The following is a 25,821-nucleotide window of genomic DNA, read 5'->3' as shown; positions in this document are numbered from 1 at the left end:
TCTTTTCAAGTGCCTTTATTTGCAAAACTACTGAGATAATAATCAGTATGTCATGATCATCGTAAGAAGCGGACCAAAGTGCAGCGTGGTGTGAATGCATCATTTAATAGATGACGAAAAACACGAAGTAAACTGTACAAAAACAATGAAGAAATAACGACCATGAAGCTATCATAAGAACTGGAGGCTGGAGGGGAAGAGTTCGTTGTAACCATTTCCCATTCAGTAAAGTGAAGTTCAACAACATCCCTCATCCTCCCCTTTACCCACCTAACCACCTTCACACACCTTTTATCCCAGGAGGACTTAAGGACACTTAAAAGGTTCGCGGTCCTGCTGTAGAGAAAGTTCCCTGATTGGTTTATGTCACTGATAGCCTGATACAGATTATAATCTCTCTCTCTCTCTCTCTCTCTCTCTCTCTCTCTCTCTCTCTCTCTCTCTCTCTCTCTCTCTCTCTCTCTCTCTCGCTCTCTGTCTCAGTCTCTCTGTCTCTGTCTCTCTGTCTCTGTCTCTGTCTCTGTCTCTGTCTCTCTCTCTCTCTCTGTCCCCACATAACTGATGGACGATGTCCCAAATGGCACCCTATTCCCTATGTGGTGCACTACTTTAGACCCGAGCCCTTGATCAAGGGTAGTGCACGACATAGGGAATAGGGTGCCATTTGGAACATAGAAGTCGATGATGTCTCTCACAAAATCCCAAACGGTTGGTTTTTGAAAATAAAATGAACTACTGATGAGGCACGTGTCTGACGTTCAGCGGTCGACGTCACCGGCTTTCTAGCCATCGCCGCTCCATTTTTAATTTATCCATTTGTTTTGTCTTGTTCCCTGCACACCTGGTTTTCATTCCCCAATCAATCTACATGTATTTATTCCTCTATTCCCCCTCATGTCTTTGTGTAGAATTGTTTTGTGTTACGCTGGTTTGTTCCGTGTTTATTGTTTACACGAAGATTGTTACTTTGTTAACTTTATATAGTTGTGTCTATTTTTGGTTGGAGATTTTTAAATGAAGAGTTGATGCGCTGCACAGTTTTTTTAATAGCATCATTTTTTATATTTGGGCTTGTGGAGGGTTTCAAGTCAGTTCGAGTCAAAGGGCTCAAGTCCAAGTTAAGTCATGAATCATTGGTGTTAAAGTCAAAGTCGAGTTGCAAATCATCATATTTATGACTCGAGTCTGACTCGGGTCCAAGTCATGTGACTCGAGTCAACACCTCTGATAAAAAAAACTATTATGTATTCCTGCGCCTGTCTCCCGAATCTCTTCATTCCAACGTGACATAAACATGCTGTTGGAACTCAAGAAATACAGTAAAATGTAATTAACCTACATTATATACACTGTTTAAGAAGGTATGCTATCTTATTGTTTGTTTCATGGGTTACAGTAAATATCACAACAATTATACATTTGGGAAAAATGATTAAAACAATACAAATAGAACCATAATACAATTATACATTATTTCAAATATAGAAAAATTACTTCAAATGGGGGCTGATCAACTCTAATTGTATTTGAAATACAGTTAAATTGCAACAAACTTTACTGTAGAAAAATAGTTAAGTAAGAAATCTTTGTCCGAGCCAGAACTGCTCATAGGTTCAATATTCAATAGCGGAAGGCAGCTTGATGTACAAGTACACCTCCTGGACAGGACACTTAACCCAATCCATCTCCTTTCTACTGAGTGCCAAGCAGAGAGGCATTCGTTCCCATTTTTAGAGTAATTCACATGACTCGACCGGGGATCAAACCCTCAACCTTCTAATCTCACTGTCGACAATAAGCACAAGGCACTGAGTTGGCTCACAGTTAAACAGTATGTCTAAACAAAAGGCTGAGATGCAAGAGATATGATACAAGAGAAGAATATAGAATCAATAAGGAAGTCTGAAAATAACAATACAATCACAGATTAAGATTAAAGACCAAGCTAAAAAGGTAGATTTTCCGGCATGATTTAAAGACCTCAATGGTTTCTGGCCGTCTACCTCACAGGACAAGCCATTCCATAATAGTGGTGCTCTGATAGAGAACACTCCTAGAAGAACAAGTTTATTCTATGATACATTATAGTGCATCAAATGTCATGACTGTCTGAATACATTATATACATTTTAACAAGAGTTTCTTGACCAAACTACATCCATTCCTCTGCACATAAACAAAGGTCAGTCCCAGTCTACTCTGACATCAGAGTACACACTCTCCTGTTGTGTCTCTCTCTTCTTTCTTCCTCTTTTAGTTTTCCTCTCAGAGAAATTCAATGCCGCATAGTTCAACGTAACTCCATCTTTATCCTGTGAATCATCATAATGTTTTTTATAAATAAATGTAGTCATAATAATAATAATTGTCAGGTAACTGGAGTATCTAGTATCATATTAAACATCCTCTACAAACAGGCCAAAATTATAACAATTGCATTCATATACCTGATCACATTTGGTGGTTGTGTTGTCATGTCCAATATGCTGTGCAAAACTCACTGTTAACGTGAATAAAAACAGCATCAACATAGCAAAAGTCAAGATTGGTAGAAGACAGAGGCACAATAGTTGGTGACAAGTATTAGGTTTTAATCTTTAAATGTTTTAGGTGTTCATCTACAGTTTGTAATAACAAAGAACTCACCTTGATAATGTTCACAAATTGGCTTTGTATTTCTGGTGAAGACGAGGATAATGATTACAATCACACAGAAAACCGATGTCCCTCCCAGTCCAATGACAACATGATCCAGAGATCTTCCTAAAAGGAAGAAAAAATGTATTAAATAGATCCAAATGTATACCCTTATGTTAAAGTAAAACATTAGGAGATTTATATCACCTTTATATTAGACTAAAATAGTAAGAGAGATATATACCACCCTTCTATTAAAATAAAATAGTAAGATAGATATATACCACCCTTTATATTAAAATAAAATAGTAAGAGAGATAAATACCACCCTTTATATTAAAATAAATAGTAAGAGAGATATATACCACCCTTTATATTAAAATAAAATAGTAAGAAAGATATATACCACCTTTTAAATTAAAATAAAATAGTAAGAGAGGTATATACCACCCTTTACATTAAACTAAAATAGTAAGAGAGATATATACCAACCTTATATTAAAATAAAATAGTAAGATAAATACATACCACCCTTATATTAATATAACATAGTAAGAAAGACATATACCAACCTTGTATAAAAAATAAAATAGTAAGATATATATATATATATATATATATATATATATATATGCCACGCTTATATTAACATAAAGAGTAAGAGACATATACCACCCATATATTAAAATAAAATAGTAAGTGAGAAATATATAGCACCCTCAAAATCAGTCTCCTCCATATCGACTATGGCGTCATGAGGTGTTCTAGGCATAGAGCTCTGTAAATATTGTACATATTTTCTTTATTTTAAAGTGTTTTCTTGTTGTATTTCTTAAATTAATGTTTTGGTTTTGAATGTTCTGTTGTTATTATTATTATTATTACCTTTTATTTAGCAAGTCAGTTAAGAACAAATTCTTATTTACAATTGACGGCCTATCAAAAGATAACAAGGACTGAAATCCGTGTCTGGAGATGGCAGAAGCGGATCAGGGACTGTTCCTAACCACTGTTGATGTGTGGTGGCATTTCCAGCACTTTTCAGCAGCCATGGCATCACCCAGGTGGTTGCTACATTTTTGGTAATGGAGAACCAGCACCGACAGAAAGGAGCGGCTTCCATGGAGGAACTGAATGCAGGAGAAGCAGGTGTGGTGCTCTGATGAAGAGCCACTGGCCTGTTTGTCAGACTGTCTATGTCTCTCTCTCTTTCTGTACCATCAATGCCCCCTCTGCTCAAACTATACTGCCTTTCCAACCCAAACTGACTCAACTCCCATTCCATCCTCCCCAGCTAACTATAGACATTCAATCTCCATCCCCATCATCTCAATTGAAATTTGTTGTGTTGAATGTTTGTTTGATTACAAGCTAAATAACTTATTATTATTATCATATTATATACATTGGTTGACTGAAGCCACATATTGAAGGAGATATTTGATTAAATAGCTTGTGTTTATACTTAAGTTTCGTTATCAATAGATTGTATTTTGTTTTTAGCATTTTTTGAATATACAGTATATAACATTATTTTCTGGTCAATGATGAGAATATTGTCATAGCAAAATGTACTTCAACCACTGTGCTATATGCACCACTTAAATAGTTCTACTTTCTACACTACAACTCATAATATTCATTACCCACCAATATTTAGGTTAGTTCCATTGCCAAACAGGATCTCCCCACATGTGGCCTCAGCACAGTAGTAAGTCCCAGCATCAGAGAGACTGAGGTTGTTCTTGGAGAGGCTGAAGACACAGCTCTGTGTAGGAGAGGGAGTCTCAGGGCTCTTCTTACACTCATCACTCCTGTTCCCAGGGGTGTAAATGACTCCTGGATGGGATTCTCCTGATCCGGCTCTGAACCAGTACACACTGTGTTCTCCTGTACAGGTCTCAGAGAGTACTGTACACTGTAGAGTCACAGAGTCTTCTGGATGGACTGGGTCAGACACTGGCTGTTGTTCTACAGTCTGGTAGTGTGACCTCTTCTGACTGACACCTAATTTATGTTGTTTTTATGGAAGAAATGTCAGTATCACGTGAATACACACTTATTGCAGTTTGGCTTTCTAGAATCATATGTATGCAGCAACCTCAGCATCTGTAACGATGGATAACTTAACAAAACTGTTGTGATAAACATTGAGATAAATCATATTTCTGAAATAAATGACCTTTTACAGACAAAAATGTTCCATTTCTAAACTTAATTTCATACACTGTTCCTATTCCACAGAAGTATGCTGCCTCATCTGATCTGCTGATATTGTTGATGATGAGAAGATATCCAACTTTTACTTTCTCCATTGTGAAACGTATGTTGTTAAACTCTCCATTAAGAACAAAATCTGCTGATTTTCTCTTTTCTACAGTTGCCACAACTTGGGGCATTTGACCAGCAGTTTGCTTGTACCAGTACAGCCATTGGAAATAATCAATTGTCTCTGAGAAGAAACATGGAATAGATACAGACTCTCCGAGCTGAGCTGTGGTCAGTGGAATTTGCAGATTAACTTCTTCAGAGTGAATCAGGACTACACAAAAATTGAAAGAAATCCTTTTTTCAGCTATGTTATCCATTCATTCAGACAATTAGTTTAAAAAATATATATATATATATCATATATATGCATATACATTATAAATATTGTGATCTAATCTTTGCACTTGAATTGCCCACAAATATATTGCCATCGTAATTGCATCATATTGAATCTGAAGACATAACTTTTCAATCAGACATCATTATATAATCAGTTTTAAATGTTTCTCTCCAGTAAGACAGTACAGTATGGGACCGTTGGTTAAACTGGTACTTACAGATTTGACTGACTAACATCCAAACAAGGTTGATTCTGATCATCTTGATGTGTTGTAACAACAGTTGGTCTACAGTCCCCAAGTGAAGTGACTAATGTAAAGCAAAATATAGGCTGGTTTCAATTCTAAGAATTACCTGATTGGTTGAAAAAAAATAAAGTTCAACATTTCCTGTTCCATTCCCAACCAATAAGCAGTTAGTGTAATCAAAAGACCAGTGATATGTATCTGGGACGATAGTTCTATAATGCTTCTCTTACTGTAATCTGTTGGCTGAATGCTTTAGGCCTACTAATTGATACCATAGCTATGTCATCTATCTCTATTTGACCATAATGCCTTTTGCATGGTTTACTAGGCGTACTTCTTAGCCCACCTATCTTAATTGCCTCTCCTCAGTAAGATCTTAGCATAATCTCTTATGTAAATTAACTTATTTAAGTGACATTATTGCCTTAAAGAGATATTGTAAAAAAAAATATGTATTTATTTGGTGGCATAAAAATTATTCGAATGGTTTTACCTATAATTTCACACACTGCCATGCAATCTCCATAGACAAACATTGGCAGCAGAATGGCTTTACTGAAGAGCTCAGTCACATTCAACGTGGCACTGTCATAGAATGCCACCTTTCCAACAAGTCAGTTCATCAAGTTTCCGCCCTGCTAGAGCTGCCCCAGTCAAGTGTAAGTGGAAACATCTAGGAGCAACAACGGCTCAGCCTGCAAAGTGATAGGCTACACAAGGTTATAGAACGGGACTGCCGAATACTGAAAAGCATAGCGCGTAAAAATTGTCTGTCCTTGGTTGCAACACTCACCTCTGAGTTCCAAACTGCCTCTGGAAGCAAAGTCAGCACAAGAACTGTTCAAAGGAAGCTTAATGAAATGGGTTTCCATGGCAGAGCAGCCACAAACAAGCCTAAGATCACCAAGCGCAATGCCATGCATCGGCTGGAGTGGTGTAAAGCTCGCCGCCATTGGACTCTAGAGCAGTGGAAACGCATTCTCTGGAGTGATGAATCACGCTTCAACATCTGGCCGTCCAACGGACGAATCTGGGTTTGGCGGATGCCAGGAGAACGCTACCTGCCCCAATGCATAGTGCAAACTGTAAAGTTTGTTGGAGGAGAAATAATGGTCTGGGGCTGTTTTTCATGGTTAGGGCTAGCACCCTTAGTTCCAGTGAAGGGAAATCTTAACATTACTGAATACAATGACATTCCAGATGATTCTGTCCTTCAACTTTGTTTGGGGAAGTCCCTTTCCTGTTTCAGCATGACAATGCCCCCATGCACAAAGCGAGAACCATACAGAAATGCTTTGACTGCTTTTTTATTGATGCTTGACTGACATAATTTTGTCCATGCTGTATCTGAAACAAAGTTCAGTCCCAGTTCGAGTACCTGACATCAGAGTACACACTCTCCTGTGGTGTCTCTCTCTTCTTTCTTCCTCTTTTAGTTTTCTTCTCAGAGAAATGCAATGCAGGGTAATTTAACAGAGATGTCTTTGGCACTTAAGGAATACAGTAAATAATAACTCCACTGTGCACAACAACAGAAAAGCGCTGGAACACAGACAATGCAGCTTTTTTGTCAGCTGTGCTATAACACAGAACGAATGTGTATCAGATTGAACCCCGGTCTTAGTGACATATTTTTTTCCTACTAGTTAATGACAAGCTATGGCTATGCAAAACCAATGTTTTAATCAAACAAAAAAACGTTTCTAAAGCCTTTACTTTGTTAACCCAATAACTAAACTGATGTTTTCAGCATGTTGACATTGTTCAAGAAAATATTTGATGTTACACTACAGATTTCTGGACAATAAATAAGCTATTGAATATGAGGGTCAGTTAACGTCTTAAAGCCCCACAACACTGCCGCAACATCTCATTGGTTACTGCTGTACTTTGTCATTTATTCACAAATATACACATATACACTAATATGTGTAACGGTATAGCTTCCGTCCCTCTCCTCGCCCCCATCCTGGGCTCGAACCAGGGATCCTCTGCATACATCAACAGTCAACCTCGAAGTATCGTTACCCATCGCTCCACAAAAGCCACAGCCCTTGCAGAGCAAGGGGAACCACTACTTCAAGGTCTCAAAGTGAGTGACGTCACCGATTGAAACGCTATTAGCGCGCACCACCGCTAACTAGCTAGCCGTTTCACATCGGTTACGTATGCACACTCGTGTGTAACAGGTAATGTACCTCTTGTTTTCACACACTGGATAATACAGATGTTACATACCTGACCACTTGACTGCTCCGATGAGAGGTTATCATCATGGTGAATATGCTGAGAGACACTTGCTGTATCAACAGATAGAAACCCAAGCATGAAAATGGAGACGGAATGTACAGTATAACATTATAACATATAGCAGTATAACAGTATAACATATAACGCTGAATCAGAAAATTAGGTGAGACTTTACATTTAAATGATCATAGCTAACACATTTGAAATTAACAAATAAATATGTATCTCTAAAATGACTTACCTTTACAATGATAACATGTTTGTCTCTTGTTTTTGGTACAAGCAAGAATAAAAATGACAATCACACACAAGGCCACTGCTGCTCCCAAGCTGAGGACAATGGGATCCACTGTGCTTCCTGGGATGAAAATACATTTAACATGTTATTTTTATGTTTTATGTTAAGCTTGCATAGTTGATAACACAATTTATTTCGCTTTGACCCATTTAAACTAAATAATGGTATCTATAAAATATGCTTGAATGTTTGCTTTATCAATTTAATAAAAAGTTGTACCTTTAATGATGTTAAGTTTTGTTCCTTCACCAAACAGGATCTCCCCGCATGTGACCACAGCACAGTAGTAAGTCCCAGCATCAGAGAGACTGAGGTTGTTCTTGGAGAGGCTGTAGACACAGCTTTGTGTTGGAGATGGAGTCTCAGGGTTCTTCTTACACCCATCTCTCCTGTTCCCAGGGGTGTAAATGACTCCTGGATGGGAGTCTCCTGATCCAGCTCTGAACCAGTACACACTGTGTTCTCCTGTACAGGTCTCAGAGAGTACTGTACACCGTTGAGTCACAGAAACATCTGGTTGGACTGGGTCAGACACTGGCTGTTGCTCTACAGTCTGGTAGTGTGACCTTTTCTAACTGACACCTAATTGGGATTGTTTTTATGAAAGAAATGTCAGTGTCACGTGAATACACAATTATTGCAGTTTGGCTCTCTAGAATCATATGTATGTAGCACCCTCAGCATCTCTAAGTATGAATAACTTAACAAACAAAACTGTTGTGATAAACATTGAGATAAGAGTCTCCTGGATGGACTGGGTCAGACTCTGGCTGCTGGTCCACTGTCTTGTAGTCAGACTTCTAACCATTTCCTAAATTAATCAGAACATAATGAGTAATTATCCGACTTTAAAATAATATAAGATAAACATATTTGACTGCAATCTTTCCATAGGCTGAGAAATTACAAATGCACTGAGCAAATTATTGTCCAATTAACACAACTTATAAATGTATATTAAAATGATGTTACCTTTCAAAGACAGATATGTGCCATCTCTAAATTCCACTTCCAATTGCACAATAGTACATGGTTTCATCTTCTGGGATCATCTTCATGATAGTAAGGCAAAACATGATCTGATCCAATTTTGCATTGAAGTGTGAATTATTAAATCCAGAGTGAAACACAGGCTCTGTTAAATATTGCAGCATTGATGCGAAATGTTGTGGAATTCCTCCCACATTTTGCTTGTACCAGTGCATTTGCTCATCGCTGAATTCTTCTTCTGGGAAAACACATAGCAGGGTTACAGGATCATCAATGTGAACAGTGATCACTGGAAATAGCAGGTTAACATGGTCTACATCTAAATAAAATGGAAACAGAAACATAAGCACATTGTAGTTATCACAGACAAGGATAAATGTTAAACAAGAGAAAACAGTAGTCTGTGAAAATCATTCCAGATGAAATACATTTATTTTGCTTTCTTTGTTTATTTGCACTGACTCAAGTTATCATTTATTTTTTAGATGGTATGTGTGTTGGTTGAATGTTCTAAATGTCAATTTATCCTACCCTTCAAGAAGCTTGAATTATATTGAATTGCACAGCACCACAACAAAACAATTTTTAATATTCTACCAGTGTTGAAATTGTACTGACACACTGCACTGAGAATAATCACAGCAACTCCTAATCTGACCATCATGGTATGTAACATTTGGGGAGGTGGTGTTTGTTTGGTCGGTGCTTAAATGACAACCAAAGATCAAATATTCAAACTTGAAAACATACCTCATTGGCTGGAACATAGTGTTCAATACTTCCTGTAAAATGTTCCAACCCGTGACCCATTTCTTTGGTAAACCTGACAAGCCTGTTATGTCATAAGGTCCCCACCGTAGCTTACATGTTACTGTATACTATGGTGTCTCATATATAGTGTATTTTTAAGTGCCTAATTGTCCTATCCACATTACTTTTTGTTGTTGTATGGATACATTTGTAGAGATTATGTAATGTATTTTGGTGATGCCTGTACAATTTTTGACCGTGATTGTTTTTAGTGTCTCAAATGTGGTCTCAATGTGGTTTAAAAATATCTGTATTTTGTATAATTGTATCATTGTGGTTTGAAACTTAAATACATTTGTCTAACTAACTATAACAATGAATTTCTTATTTTTTCTGTCTGTCTGCACAGTACATTTGCTATATATTTCCAGCCTTTTAACTTGTCCTTGTCACGGTTCATGAATCCACTGCCTCCCTCTCTCTTTCTCTTTCTCTTTCTCTTTCTCTCTCTCTCTCTCTCTCTCTCTCCAGTGTTTGTGTGGGTGTGGTTCCCAATCTCGGCCTGATTGTCTGCGCCAGCTGGAACCACTTATCTTCCCTTTATATGTTCTGTTACCAGTGTTTCTTGTTGTCAGATCGTTGTTTCTTCTCTGAGGTTGTGTCGTGTGTCCGTGCTCTTCTCTTGTGTGGATTATCTGCTGTGCTCCTTCCTACTCATCCGGACACACTCCCCTGGTTTTCTCAGCACGTTATCATCGGAAGATGCGCCCGAGTTCCTGGGTCGGATTCCTTCTGAGTACAGTCTGTCTGTCATGTTGCTGCTGTGAACTACATTCATTAAACCATCGTTGCTTGCATCTTGCATCCGCCTCTGTGTTGTAACAGAACGATCTGACCAGACCATGGATGCAGCGAGTTCAACGAGTCTGACCGAATTCCTTTCCCGCAGTATCACGGGAATGGATCAACAAGAGGAGAACATCTCCAGCACAGGTCGGGCAGTACAAGCCCTTTCGACGCAGGTATCCCAGCTGACCCAACAATTGCAACATCTGAGGGGTTCCGCTGCGCCACCTACAACGGCAGTTCAACCCGCCCCGCCAGAGCCGGATTCCCAGCTAGAGCCACGGCTACCGACACCAGAGGGTTATTCAGGTGATCCTGACTATTGCAGAGCTTTTCTTACGAGATGTTCCATGCATTTCTCGTTGCAGCCACGGACCTTCAACCATGAACAGTCTAAGGTAGCATTCGTACTCACACTGCTATCAGGCAAAGCGGCTCTCTGGGGAACGGCGGTGTGGGCGAACCAGGACCCATGCTGCACCTCTTTCCAGACACTCTCCGAGGAGATGAGAAGGGTTTTCGATCGGGCCGTGGCGGGTAGGGAGACGGCCAGACTACTCGCTGACCTTCGCCAAGGAGACCATTCAGTATCGGAATACTCCATCCAATTCCGCACTCTGGCCGCAGAGTGTCAGTGGAACGAGGAGGCGCAGTGGGACATGTTCCTGCATGGGCTGGAGGACCGGATCCAGAAGGAGATTTATGTTCTGGACCTTCCCAGGAGTTTAGATGGACTAGTGGAACTAGCCCTGAGGGTCGACGCTCGTCTGAGTCGTATTGGCCGCCGAGCATGCCCTAACAGACCGTATAACGACACGGAGGGCTGGCATGCCAGCGTCGGGAACACGGCCAGTTCAGCTTCCGCTCACGAACCCATGCAGCTGGGGAGAGCTCGCCTCTCCCGGGAAGAGAGGGAGAGGCGGAGATCCCAAGGACTCTGTCTCTACTGTGGTAGAGCGGGCCACTTTATCCACTCCTGCCCGGTAAAAGATCAGGCCCGGTAGTAAACATGAGGCTACTATCGGGTGGTGTCACCACAGAGAAGACCTCATCATCTACTCTCCTCCCGGTAAGACTAAGATGGGCCACCCACACGCACGACACCCAAGCCTTACTGGACTCAGGAGCAGAGGGGAATTTCATGGACTTCAAGCTCGCTCACAAACTCCAGATCCCTATCACCTCACTCACGCACAAGATATCCGTCAACGCTCTCAATGGTCAAGAACTCCCCAACATTTCTCACACCACTGAACCTATCACACTCATCACTTCTGGCAATCACATGGAGACACTATCATTCCTACTCATGGACTCACCCCTTGCACCATTAGTTCTCGGCCACCCTTGGCTCACCCAACACAACCCCAGAGTTGACTGGGGTCATAACTCTATATCCATGTGGAGTAACAAGTGTCTTGAGTCCTGTTTAGTGTCTGCTTGTTCGTCTGTGTCTGATTCTGTGTTTCTAGAGGAGGCAGTGGATTTGTCTAACGTGCCCATTGAATACCTCGACCTGAAGGAGGTGTTCAGTAAGTCCCGTGCTGCTTCTCTTCCTCCGCATCGTCCCTATGACTGTGCAATAGAATTATTGCCAGGTGAGTCTCCGCCTAAAGGCAAGTTATATTCACTCTCTGTTCCTGAGAGGGAGGCTATGGAGAGATACATCTCTGGTTCTCTGGCATCTAGATTCATTCGTCCTTCCTCTTCTCCAGCGGGGGCGGGGTTCTTCTTTGTGGGGAAGAAGGACGGATCTCTGCGTCCTTGCATTGATTACCGTGGGTTGAATAAAATCACAGTGAAGAATACCTATCCCTTACCGTTGATGTCCTCAGCCTTTGAAAGGTTACAGGGAGCATCCGTGTTCACTAAGTTGGATTTACGTAATGCATATCATTTGGTTCGCATAAGGGAGGGGGACGAATGGAAGACCGCGTTTAACACCCCCAGAGGGCACTTCGAATATTTGGTCATGCCTTTTGGGCTATCCAACTCCCCAGCGGTTTTCCAGGCACTCGTCAATGACGTGCTGAGAGATATGATTGATCAGTTCATATATGTTTACCTGGATGACATACTGATTTTTTCTTCTTCTCTCCAGGAACACACTCAGCACGTCAGACGAGTGCTTCAGAGGTTGTTGGAGAATGGACTTTTTGTCAAGGCGGAGAAATGCATTTTTCATGCACAATCCGTTCCATTCCTAGGTTACATCGTCTCGACTGAAGGTATTCGCATGGATCCCGACAAGGTTAAGGCTGTGGTGGATTGGCCAAGCCCAGATTCCCGTAAGGCCCTACAGAGGTTTCTGGGATTCGCCAATTTCTACCGGCGTTTCGTTCGCAACTTTAGCCAGATAGTCGCTCCTCTTACCGCCTTAACCTCCCCCAGAGTGACGTTCAGGTGGTCCGATACAGCCGAGGCTGCATTCGCCAAACTCAAGGGCCGCTTTGTTTCGGCTCCCATCCTCATAGCTCCCGATCCCTCGTGTCAGTTCGTGGTGGAGGTGGACGCTTCAGAGGTGGGGGTAGGTGCGGTACTTTCCCAACGTTCCTCTTCTGACGACAAGATGCACCCTTGCGCGTTCCTTTCCCATCGGTTATCACCTGCGGAACGCAACTACGACATTGGCAACAGAGAGTTGTTGGCAGTGAAGTTAGCACTGGAGGAGTGGCGCCATTGGTTAGAGGGTTCGGGGGTACCTTTTATAGTTTGGACCGATCACAAGAATTTGGAATATATCAGAACCGCCAAGCGACTCAATTCCAGGCAGGCGCGGTGGGCACTCTTTTTCGGACGTTTTGACTTCTCTCTCTCGTATCGCCCGGGTTCCAAGAATGTCAAACCCGATTCCCTTTCTCGCATTTTTGACCATTCTGAACGCCCATCCACTCCCGAGTGCATCCTACCCGGGACCCTAGTGGTCTCCACACTCACATGGGAGGTTGAATCGAGGGTCAAAACGGCCTTAGAGGGGGTCACGCCTCCGCCCGGTTGCCCGCCTAATCGGTTGTTTGTGCCGGAGGGGTGTCGGTCCGTTGTTATTCGGTGGGGGCACTGCTCCAACGTAGCGTGTCATCCAGGAGTCAGCCACACTAGCTTTTTGGTTAAGCAACGCTTTTGGTGGCCACTGATGGCTCGTGACATTCACAGTTTTGTCTTGACTTGCTCGGTTTGTGCCACTGGGAAGACTTCTAATCGACCCCCAGATGGGTTACTCCAACCGCTGTCGGTCCCTTCGAGACCCTGGTCCCACATCGCGCTAGATTTTGTTACCGGCCTCACGCCCTCCCAGGGCAAGACGGTTGTTTTGACCGTGGTGGACCGGTTCTCGAAGGCGGCTCATTTTATTCCCTTGCCTAAATTACCATCTGCCAAGGAGACAGCGGTAACTGTCGTGGATCACGTCTTTCGCTTACATGGCCTGCCGATGGACGTAGTTTCTGACCGGGGCCCCAATTTGTGTCCAAGTTTTGGCAAGAGTTTTGTAGGTTACTGGGAGCGAGTGTCAGCCTGTCTTCGGGGTTTCATCCCCAGAGCAACGGTCAAACGGAGAGGGCCAACCAAGATTTGGAGAGAGTGTTGCGATGTTTGGTTTCTAAGAATCCCTCTTCCTGGAGTCAACAACTCTCTATGGTTGAGTACGCTCACAATTCGTTGCCAGTGGCAGCCACGGGTCTCTCTCCGTTTGAGTGTAGTTTAGGTTACCAGCCACCTATCTTTCCCAGTACGGAGTCCGAGGTCACTGTTCCCTCCGCTCACGCTTTCATCCAGAGGTGCCGTCACGCATGGAGCAGAGCCCGTGAGACTCTTCTCCGGGTGGGGCGCGCACCAAGGCTAAGGCCGATCGCCACCGGTCGAAGCCTCCGGTATACGTCGTTGGCCAAAGAGTGTGGCTTTCTACTAAGAACATTCCACTCCGATCCGTTTCGAACAAGCTTGCCCCCAAATTTATCGGCCCGTTCAAAGTCACCAGGATCATTAGTCCGGTGGCGGTCCGGCTCAAGCTTCCTCCGGCGTATAGGAGAATTCATCCTACCTTTCATGTGTCTAAAATAAAACCTGTGTTTCAGGCACGCATTAACCCGCCGGTCCCGGTTCCCCCGCCGCCACGACTTGTTGATGGGGAAACCACCTTTTCTGTCAATCGTATTTTGGACTCTAGAAGGAGGGGACGCGGATTCCAGTACCTGGTGAACTTGGAGGGTTACGGCCCGGAGGAGAGATGTTGGGTACCTGCTAGGGACATTCTGGATCACTCCCTTATCGATGATTTCAATCGACAGGTAAATTCGCCTGGGAACGCCAAGAGGCGTTCCTAGGGGGGGGGGTATTGTCACGGTTCATGAATCCACTGCCTCCCTCTCTCTTTCTCTTTCTCTCTCTCTCTCTCTCTCCAGTGTTTGTGTGGGCGTGGTTCCCAATCTCGGCCTGATTGTCTGCGCCAGCTGGAACCACTTATCTTCCCTTTATATGTTCTGTTACCAGTGTTTCTTGTTGTCAGATCGTTGTTTCTTCTCTGAGGTTGTGTCGTGTGTCCGTGCTCTTCTCTTGTGTGGATTATCTGCTGTGCTCCTTCCTACTCATCCGGACACACTCCCCTGGTTTTCTCAGCACGTTATCATCGGAAGATGCGCCCGAGTTCCTGGGTCGGATTCCTTCTGAGTACAGTCTGTCATGTTGCTGCTGTGAACTACATTCATTAAACCATCGTTGCTTGCATCTTGCATCCGCCTCTGTGTTGTAACAGTCCTTTTTCATTGAATTGTTTTTGTCATGAAAACATCTGACTGAAAATTCACTTGTTTCCCTTGTAGGTGTTTTGACTACAACACTGTGAAGTCCAATATCGAAGTGGTCTGGGATCATTTAAGGTAGACTGGGTTGATTACCTGAAAGCTCTCAAGTGTCAGGCTAAACAGACAGTGACCAGTGGACCGATCAGGAAACCAAAGTCTTAAAGGATACAAGCATTTACAAGCATTGCGCTACACCCACAACAACATCTGTTAAATATGTGTATGTGACCTATAACATTTGATTTGATATGTATTTTTTTACAACAAATTGTCTATTTTTGATGTAAAGGGCATGTTATAGAAGGGTCCAGACACCTTTTTGTCATTTCAAATTTTTAGAAACTTATCTCAAATAGCAAATCACTTCTTCATTATTGTGTGGTACAGAGGCCCTGAAAAAATCCAAACAAAGGCTCCAAAAACACCCAAATATGTCATTTTAGAAACATCAAAGCTCTCAGTATAGGGATGCAGGTCTTAAGATGTTGTACACATGAGATGTGTAATTACAAACTTTATCCACAATGTTATATTCCCTTTTGTGTGACATTTCCCCTAACCAATGTCAGGACCCGGTTACGAACCTGGGTCTCCGGAGTGAGAAACAGTCACTTAACCAACTGAGCCACGAATAGTCAGCAGAGCCCAGAAGATGAGGCAGACACAGCAGTACTTAAGACGGTGTATTTAATAAAGTAAAAAGGAGAAGTCCTTAAATACAAAAATGGCAAATCCAAAAGGTGGTAGGAATAGCACAAAAAAGCCTCAAGAGACACTCAAAAACAAACAGAATTCCACAAGAGCATCCACCGGAATCGACAGGAAAACACAGAACACTAGGGCTGGGTGCTAACATACAAACACAGAGCACAGAACTGAGGGAAACTAAGGGTTTAAATACAATCAGGGGAAACGAGGTACAGGTGCAAATAATAATGGGGAACAAGGGAAAAAACATAAGGTCAAAAAGCACAATGGGGGCATCTAGTGACCAAAACCCGGAACAACCCTGGCCAAATCCTGACAGAATCCCCCTAGGAACGGCTCCTGACGTTCCTACCAGCTCTCTCAGGGTGGAGGGCCCTGAACTGACGAATGAGGTCAGGATCCAGGATGTCTTTGGCAGGAACCCAGGAGCGCTCCTCGGGACCGTAGCCTTCCCAGTCCACCAGATACTGCCAGGACCGCTGCACCCGGCGGGAATCCAGTATCCGATGGACGGTATAAGCCGGCTGGCCTCCAATGACACGAGGCGGAGGGGAGGTCTGTCTGCCGGGACAAGGGGAGAAAAAACAACAGGTTTTAACAATGAAATGTGAAATGTGGGATTAATCTTAAGGGATCTGGGTAAGTGTAGGCGATAAGAAACTGGGTTAACTCTCCTGGCAACCTTGAAGGGACCGATGTATTTTTGGGACAGCTTGCGAGACTCCACCCGTAGAGGTAAGTTTCTTGTGGAGAGCCATACTCTCTGGCCGGGGCGCAGGGTAGGCCCGGGACGGCGACGTCTGTTGGCTTGTTGTTGGTACCTCTGTGAGGAACGCATAAGATTAAGACGGGTCTTCCTCCACATAAGCCGACAGCGTCTGACGAACTTCAAGGCTGAAGGCACTCTGACTTCTGCCTCCTGGTCCGGGAACAATGGAGGAGCATAGCCAAACTGACACTCGTGCGGGGACATACCAGTGGAGGAGGAGCGCAAGGTGTTGTGCGCGTATTCGGCCCAAACAATAAAGGATGACCATGTGGACGGGTTGTCACGAGTCATACATCGGAGGGTGGTTTCCAGCTCTTGATTCATCCTCTCTGTTTGGCCGTTGGACTCCGGATGGTACCCTGAAGATAGACTGGCAGAAGCCCCCATGAGTTGGCAGAAGGCCTTCCAAAACCTTGAGGCGAACTGGGGACCTCTGTCAGAAACCATATCTTGAGGAATGCCGAAGACTCGGAACACATGATTAATTACCAACTCAGCCGTTTCCTTGGCAGAAGGTAACTTAGTCAGAGGGACGAACCTGGCCGCCTTTGAAAACCTGTCGATTATGACTAGGATAGTAGTATTGCCATGGGATGGAGGAAGTCAAGTAATAAAGTCCAATGAGATATGGGACCAGGGTCTGTGGGGAACAGGTAAAGGGTGAAGGAGTCCTTGAGGGCGGAGGTGAGAAGATTTGCCCTGGCAGCACACGGGACAGGCATTGACGAAAGTGGCAACGTCTTCTCTTATGGTAGGCCACCAGAACTTACGCTGGATGAACTCCAAGGTGCGACCTACGCCCGGATGACAGGTGAGGCGAGAGGAGTGCCCCCACAGAAGGACCTGAGTCCTCACTGCCTTGGGGACAAACAACCGATTGGCAGGACCTCCTTTCGGGTCCGGTTCGCTAGCTTGAGCACGTCTCACGGTATCCTCAACTTGCCACGAGATCGGAGCCACAATCTTAGCAGCAGGAAGGACAGGCATGTCCGTGTCATCTCGAATGGCAGGAGCGTAGACTCGGGACAGGGCATCCGGTTTGAGATTCTTCGACCCGGGCCGATAGGTGAGGATAAACTGGAATCGATTGAAGAAAAGAGACCATCTAGCTTGTCTAGAGTTCAACCGCTTCGCCTGCTGGATATACTCCAGATTTTTGTGGTCCGTAAGCACTTGAAACGGGTGAGAAGCCCCCTCGAGCCAGTGTCTCCATTCCTTCAATGCCATCTTAACCGCTAGGAGTTCACGATCCCCACATCGTAGTTCCTCTCAGTCGGGGTAAGCCGGTGTGAGAAGAAAGCGCACGGATGAAGTTTCTTGTCTTCACCCCTCTGAGACAGGACAGCTCCAACACCAACCTCTGATGCGTCTACCTCCACCACAAATGGTTCATCCGTAGTCGGTAGTATCAGGATGGGAGCAGAGAGAACGCGCTGCTTGAGTCCTTGGAAGGCCGTCTCAGCTTCTCTTCCCCACAAAAATCTTGCATTGCCACCCTTGGTTAAAGCTGAGAGAGGGGCTGCCACCAAGCTGAAGTTCTTGATGAACTTGCGGTAAAAGTTTGTGAAGCCCAAGAAACGCTGAACTTCCTTAACGGATTTGGGGGTGGGCCAATCCGCTACCGCCCCTACCTTCCTGGGGTCCATTTGGACTCGACCGGGTTCCACTACAAATCCCAGGAATTGTACTCGGGATGAATGGAATTCACATTTTTCCGGCTTAACGTACAGATGGCTGTCCAGGAGGCGTTTGAGTACTTGTCTGACATGCTTAGTGTGTTCTTGAAGGGAGCTCGAAAAGATGAGGATGTCATCCAAGTAAACGAACACAAATATGTTAAGCATATCCCTAATCACATCGTTTATGAGCGCTTGGAACACCGCTGGGGCGTTGGTCAGGCCGAAGGGCATCACCAAGTATTCATAGTGACCAGTAGGCGTGTTGAAAGCGGTCTTCCACTCGTCACCAGGTCTGATCCGCACAAGATGGTATGCGTTCCGCAGGTCAAGCTTAGTGAAAACAACTGCTTCCTGGAGCAGCTCGAAGGCTGTGGCCATAAGGGGTAGCGGGTAACGGTTACGGACGGTTATGGCATTGAGTCCCCGGTAGTCGATGCAAGGATGTAATCCACCGTCTTTCTTGGCCACAAAGAAAAACCCTGCTCCCGCCGGGGAGGTGGATGGACGCATGAGGCCTGCTTCCAGAGCGTCCTTGATGTAGGTATCCATAGCAGCTCGTTCGGGTGGAGATAGGGAAAAGATCCGACCCCTGGGGGGCAAGTGCCCGGAAACAGGTCGATGGGGCAATCGTAAGGTCTATGGGGTGGTAGCATGGTGGCCCTCTGTTTGCTAAACACCAGTTTGAGGTCATGGTAACACTCGGGAACTCGGGTCAGGTCGATGGATTCTAAAGACTCGGGAGTAGAACTCGGGGAATTCTGGAAAATACAAGTAGCTTGGCACGTAGGACCCCACTGCTTGATAGTGCCCACAGACCAGTCGATGTGAGGGTTATGGCTGTGAAGCCAGGGGTATCCAAGGACGAGAGGGAACTCGGAACAGGAGATCAAATGAAAGTTCATCAATTCCTGGTGTTGTGAAACTGAAAGTCGCAAGGAGGTAGTGACATGAGTGACAAGTCCAGATCCCAAAGGGCTTCCATCCAATGTAGTGTCCCTCATGGGTTCACTTAGAGGTTCAGAGGGAACGCCATTCTCCTTCGCCGAGACACCATCCATGAAGTTACCTGCGGCTCCAGAGTCTACCAAGGCTTGAAGGTGAAGCTTGTGGTTGTCCCAGGAGAGGGTGACTGGAATGAGCAGACGGGAGTTGGACGGATGGGAGGAGGTTATGTTTCCCGTTACAGTTCCCCCCGGTCTGTACGGGACAGAGCGTTTCCCTGGAGCCCGGGACACGTGGAACGGAAATGGCCCGGTTTGCCGCAATATAGACAGCGTCGCTCCCTCATCCGGCGGTCTCTCTCAGCCTGGGAGATGCGTCCAATCTGCATGTGTTCCGATGGAGCCAGCGAGGATAAAGGTGGGGACTCGGAGCTGGGACTGATAGGGGCTAGAGGTCTACGGTTGAGTTCTCTCTCTCTCTCAGACGCTGGTCAATGCGTGAGGCCAACTTGATCAGGGACTCGAGATTGTCCGGTGGTTCCCGAGTGGCCAGTTCATCTTGGATAGTGTCGGAAAGGCCTTTCAGAAAGCACACCGTGAGCGCCTCGTTGTTCCAGCCACTTGCTGCTGCCACCGTGCGGAACTGGATGGCATAGTCCGTCACGCTGCGCCAACCTTGGTGGAGAGTCAGGAGCTGTTTGGCTGAGTCAGAACCACTGCTTGGACCTTGAAACACTCGTTTGAATTCCTCAGCAAAGGCAGAGTAGCTGGCACAGCAGGAACTATGGGCATCCCACACAGCAGTAGCCCAGGCCAGGGCTTTTCCCGACAGCAGGGTGATGATATAAGCGATCTTAGACCGGTCGGTGGGAAACGACGAGGGTTGTAGCTCAAAGGAGAGAGAACATTGAGTGAAAAACCCTTTACAAGCACTTGGATCACCTGAGAACCGTTGGGGAGGTGGAAGACGAGGTTCAGCCAGGGGGTTAACTGCCATGGGTGCGTGAATCTGAGGTACTGGGACGGGAACTGTTGCCGGGGTAAGACGATCAGATATTTGCTTAATGGAAGTCAGCATCTCCGACAGAAGATGAGAATGTCTAGCCATTAAGGCCTCTTGCTGAACCAGGGCGGCTTCGTGGCGTTGGACAGTCTCCTGGTGGTGGGACAGCATGGCAAAAAGGTCCTGGAAACTGGCTGCCTCTGGGTTCATTTTTTGCTCTGTGTTTCTGTCAGGACCCGGTTACGAACCTGGGTCTCCGGAGTGAGAAACAGTCACTTAACCAACTGAGCCACGAATAGTCAGCAGAACCCAGAAGATGAGGCAGACACAGCAGTACTTAAGATGGTGTATTTAATAAAGTAAAAAGGAGAAGTCCTTAAATACAAAAATGGCAAATCCAAAAGGTGGTAGGAATAGCACAAAAAAGCCTCAAGAGACACTCAAAAACAAAAACAGAATTCCACAAGAGCATCCACCGGAATCGACAGGAAAACACAGAACACTAGGGCTGGGTGCTAACATACAAACACAGAGCACAGAACTGAGGGAAACTAAGGGTTTAAATACAATCAGGGTAAACGAGGTACAGGTGCAAATAATAATGGGGAACAAGGGAAAAAACATAAGGTCAAAAAGCACAATGGGGGCATCTAGTGACCAAAACCCGGAACAACCCTGGCCAAATCCTGACAACCAGCTGTTCGAGTGTTCATGTAACCAGCTGCCACATACACACAGTCAACTAAGTGTATGTTATCTTCCCACTATCTTCCCACTGGAATTGTGATACAGTGAATTATACGTGAAATTATCTATCTGTAAAAAATTGTTTGGAAAATTACTTGTGTCATGCTCAATGTAGATGTCCTCATCGACTTGCCAAAACTATAATTTGTTAACAAGAAATGTATGGAGTGGTTGAAAAATGAGTTTTAATGACTCCAACCTAAGTGTTTGTAAACTTCCGAATTGAACTGTATATATATAAAATATGAATATCATGGTGGACACCTAAGCCTTTGTATGCAATGCCCTGATACATTTAGTGCTCAAATCTCTGACAAATGAACAATGAGGTGGGCACAAGGAATAGTGTTTTGTAATTTGTTATAAGCTGTTTTTAATTAAGGACACGTAAATGTGGCTCATTTGGCCAACATCCCTCATTTATTGATGGTGCTGGCTGTGCCAGGTTGGATCTGATTGCATATGGATGTCCATTAAATTTCTCATATGGCATATTGTTTTTATGAAGATTTTAAAATATTCACATGAAAATCTGGTACTAATTGGATGGAAACCTAGCTAAAGACACCCTAAAGACTCTGGCAAGTGGGCTAGTCCAGTGTCACTTTGATTATGCCTGCACATCAAGGTTCACCAGCAGCCACAAACATCTAAGGATTATGCTTCCAGCCAAACAAACGTGTAAGAATTGTACCTGAACTCCCCTCTCATCTGGAGGTTGAGCATTTTTGTCACTATCTCTGTAATGTGTCTGTTTCTATGTATTTGTAGATGTATTTACGTACAAAATAGGGACCACAATGGAAATAGGTCCCCGACTTTATTGTGCAATACACAAAAACAATGTATTTTTTACTGACAAATAAGGTCAATCAATCAATCCAAACTGTGCAGCAGCCAATTGATGAATGGAAAGAGACATCTGAAACAAAACACCAAAAAGTTTAATGTCATTCAGAGATTGTTAAGCAAAGCCTTCAATACTTGGTGAGTCTACAAGGTAGGGAGGGATGTATTTTCTGTTTGTCGAGGTTGCCATAGTCTAGTTATTGTGGTGTTGAAACTGAAAACCATGATATTGAAGAGCCCGAAGTCAGTAAGCTTTGTTTATTGGTTGTGTGGTGAATTGGCACATAAACTTGTCTGTGGAAAATTCAATGCATATATTTTATATAATTATAAATATGGCATCAAAATGTTGAAAATCTGATTCCCTCTAGCTGATCATTGTTTGCAGCTGGCTCTGATCGTAGTGTAATGAAACAAGCAGGGAGAGTGAGCACATCTGCAGTGGTCGGTGAACCCTCAATCTTCAGGCCCGTAGCCCTGCGTGGCATCGACTGTGCCACAAAAGCAAGCTAAAGTGGCAAAGTCAATATCCATTTGTGGGTGTAAACATTATTTTTAATGTTTTTTTATTTTAAACATTATTTTTAGTAAATTCTGTAAGGGAGGACAGTGTTTAGTCTATTTTACAGTAGAACAGGAGGGTCATTTGAAAATATTTGTAACTTTGGGGAGGGGGTGCTTTTTTCTGACACTTTGAGTTGGACCAGCCCCTCCCCCCAATAAATGTACATCTGTCCCTTAGATAACCAACCAGGTTGTTGGTGGGAAAATCGAACAGGAAGTGTAGCATGATGTAGTTTTCTCCAGCCTATCAGATAGGTCTTTGAGTATAGACTTGCCATTTTTGCATTTCATGGGCAGAGGACAACTGCACCAGACGTGTAAGAGCTACTCACCAAGATGATCGAAACTGGAGGGATTGTGGTACTTCTCAGTTTGATGTGTAAGTGAAATTCCAAACTTAACCTATTTTTCAATCATTAATGGCTTAATTCCAAGAACATATTTTTGAACTAAAACTATTCTTAAATGGAGATTGTGAAAAGCATTCTAAAAGCATTCTACATGGAGATTGTCTAGTCTGTGTCTGGGAAAGCAGTCGCTTATCATGTATTTATAAAATGTAGTTCATTAAACTAATCTGAAATGTTAAAGGAAACATATGGATAAAAACTGTGGACATGTTTCACCTCAAACACAATTGAAGGTGTTACAGAAAAAAATATTTACGGAAAAATGTTTTTCCCATTTAAGTTGATTGTTTCTTGTAAATGCATTGCATTATCACTTTATAACGTAAGCAATAGTTGTAATTTAATTGGCATGGTTCTAAAATGTGTTTTTACAGATGTGACAAAATGCAATGATGTTCAGTATCAAATTCGGGAGGTTCATCCTGGGGACCCAGTGACACTATACTGTGTTTTTTCAAAGGAAGATATCAATATGTTCTGGTACAAACAAATGGTGGGGCAAAAGCCTCAAACTATTGTAACAATGACAAAATATGATAAGCCTGTATGGCACAAGGACTTTAACCATTCACGTGTCAATGTGGAGAAGGCTGATGCTGATGGGATGTATCGACTTGCTATTACAAACACGGGCCCAACAGATGAAGCCGTTTACTATTGTGCAGCGAGAACAGCCTATGAAGTCAAATTTATCAATGGGACTCTTTTACTATTGAAAGGTAATCATAGTATCTAAATACTATTAACATTAGTACATGTACATGTTATTCACACAGCTCGCATCGTACCCACTGTGATGTTGATTTTTTTTAATGCCAGTAGTAGCATACACATGTGTTATTACAAAAGAAAAACCCTCATTCATGCATACAATTAGCTGACAAAACGGAACTCTTCGAATCTTTGTGAAGCATGTGATACATTAGAGAATCAAAACATGTATCCCATTTAGGTAAGAATCACCAAAGTTCACACTACCATACTATAGTGCAGAGGCCAGTATCTGACCCAGTCCATCCAGGACACTCTGTGACTCTGCAGTGTACAGTACTCTCTGAGACCTGTACAGGAGAACACAGTGTGTACTGGTTCAGAGCCAGATCAGGAGAATCCCATCCAGGAGTCATTTACACCTCTGCGAACAAGAGTGATGAGTGTAAGAAGAGCCCTGAGACTCCCCCTCCTACACATAGCTGTGTCTTCAGCCTCTCCAAGAACAACCTCAGTCTCTCTGATGCTGGGACTTACTACTGTGCTGTGGCCATATGTGGGGAGATCATGTTTGGCAATGGAACAATCCTGAATATTAGTAGGTAGTATATATGTATATATCTAAAATCTAAAACATTCTTAACTGAAGCCATGATTAAAGGTTGAATAGTATCAGTTCTTGTGGTTTTACACTTAAAAAAGTATCTATATAACTGTATTTTACATAAGTATGAATGCCAGAACTATAATTTTATTTGACATTTCTAGAAAAAGCAACAGATCCTGTAATCATTGCTCTGGGAGTGACCGCGGCCGTCTGTGTGATTGGGATCATTATCCTCCTCTGCACCAGACATACTAGACCAGTTTGTGAACATTGTAAAGGTCAACTATTTAACTTTGCAAATTGTTATTTAAGGATTATCTAAAACGGTTTTGCAAATTTCCCTTTGAAAGTCTAGTAATTTTGATGCTTTGTTTTTATTAATGGAAACAGTGGGTGCTTCTCAGCATATCGGACATGACAACTCAACTAGAGAATCAAGCAGCAAGGTAAACACAGCAAAGTTGTCTAAAAAATATTGTCCAGAAATGTAACATGGCATTACTTTTCTCACCTTATTATTTTAAAACTACATATCCTGTTAGGGTTTAATATTGTATAATAGTTTGATGAAAATATGACAATTCACAGGATCAAGATGCAGATAGCCTGAATTATGCTGCATTGCATTTCTCTGAGAGGAAAACTAAAAGAGGAAGAAAGAAGAGAGAGACACCACAGGAGAGTGTGTACTCTGATGTCAGGTGTTCAGACTGGGACTGAACGACAGTGCAGAGGAATACATTTGTCAAAAATCTATTTTTTAATTGCTATTATATACTTTGTCAAGACAAAAAGCAACACTCTTTTTGTATCATAGAGCTCCAGGGTTTTTCTCATCTCTGCAACCAAGAACCAAATCTCATTGCTAGACTAATGTGAGTAGCAGAATCAAGACAGTCTCTTTCCTGTATTTTATTGTTTGTGTTTTCACTTAATTCACGAATTGATCTCAATTGTTGTTGTAATGTTAAATTAACCTTGTGATATTTACCACAGCATTTCTTGAGTTCAAATTTGAATTTATGAATCTGTTGATGTACAGTATATTTTGCTTTATTACATTACAAAATGTACCATTGCACATTAAAACACATTTCACCAGAAAATATTGTTTCCATGTGAACCCAGTGCAGTCTCTCAAAGTTATATTAACAATGTCATAATGAAATCATGACAAACCACCATACTGCTTCCCATTGGTGATCTGGGCACCCTTTCCACCCATGTACATTCTAAATATCCACATGGTACCATCTCCATTCAAGGACTTGACAACACCCCCTCTTACAATTCCTACAAGATACCCACACTGCAGTTTCACTTATACCCTGTTCACACTGCTAAACTGAGCTTTACTGCACCACCCTGGTTGTCTGGCAAGCATAAAGATGTAGGATCTTAATTT

General features: G+C 43.2%; 3 protein-coding genes across 3 annotated transcripts; 1 reads left to right on the top strand and 2 right to left on the bottom strand.

Annotated features, from left to right (window-relative positions):
- Positions 1 to 555: 555 nt before the first annotated feature.
- Positions 556 to 5,508, bottom strand: LOC135527102 (uncharacterized). The gene is made up of 6 exons (XM_064955748.1): positions 5,466 to 5,508; positions 4,815 to 5,179; positions 4,288 to 4,627; positions 2,647 to 2,763; positions 2,448 to 2,500; positions 556 to 2,312 (listed from the first exon to the last, which is right to left on the bottom strand). The coding sequence occupies exons 1-6, from the start codon at positions 5,506 to 5,508 to the stop codon at positions 2,184 to 2,186; spliced, it is 1,047 nt and encodes a 348-aa protein (XP_064811820.1). The 3' UTR covers positions 556 to 2,183.
- Positions 5,509 to 6,854: 1,346 nt separating this feature from the next.
- LOC135527264 (uncharacterized) lies at positions 6,855 to 8,727 on the bottom strand. Its single transcript, XM_064955860.1, has 5 exons — positions 8,719 to 8,727; positions 8,263 to 8,596; positions 7,987 to 8,103; positions 7,739 to 7,795; positions 6,855 to 6,985 (listed from the first exon to the last, which is right to left on the bottom strand). Exons 1-5 carry the CDS (start codon positions 8,725 to 8,727, stop codon positions 6,855 to 6,857), a joined length of 648 nt encoding a protein of 215 aa, XP_064811932.1.
- A 14,297-nt stretch (positions 8,728 to 23,024) lies between these two features.
- LOC135527262 (uncharacterized) lies at positions 23,025 to 25,581 on the top strand. Its single transcript, XM_064955859.1, has 5 exons — positions 23,025 to 23,067; positions 24,051 to 24,407; positions 24,578 to 24,694; positions 24,807 to 24,862; positions 25,005 to 25,581. Exons 1-5 carry the CDS (start codon positions 23,025 to 23,027, stop codon positions 25,134 to 25,136), a joined length of 705 nt encoding a protein of 234 aa, XP_064811931.1. The 3' UTR covers positions 25,137 to 25,581.
- Positions 25,582 to 25,821: the final 240 nt, after the last annotated feature.

Source organism: Oncorhynchus masou, chromosome 32, assembly GCF_036934945.1.
Source record: "Oncorhynchus masou masou isolate Uvic2021 chromosome 32, UVic_Omas_1.1, whole genome shotgun sequence".
Lineage (NCBI taxonomy): Eukaryota > Metazoa > Chordata > Actinopteri > Salmoniformes > Salmonidae > Oncorhynchus > Oncorhynchus masou.
The sequence above is the reverse complement of the archived record's forward strand: the minus strand, read 5'-3'. Positions and strand labels throughout refer to the sequence as shown.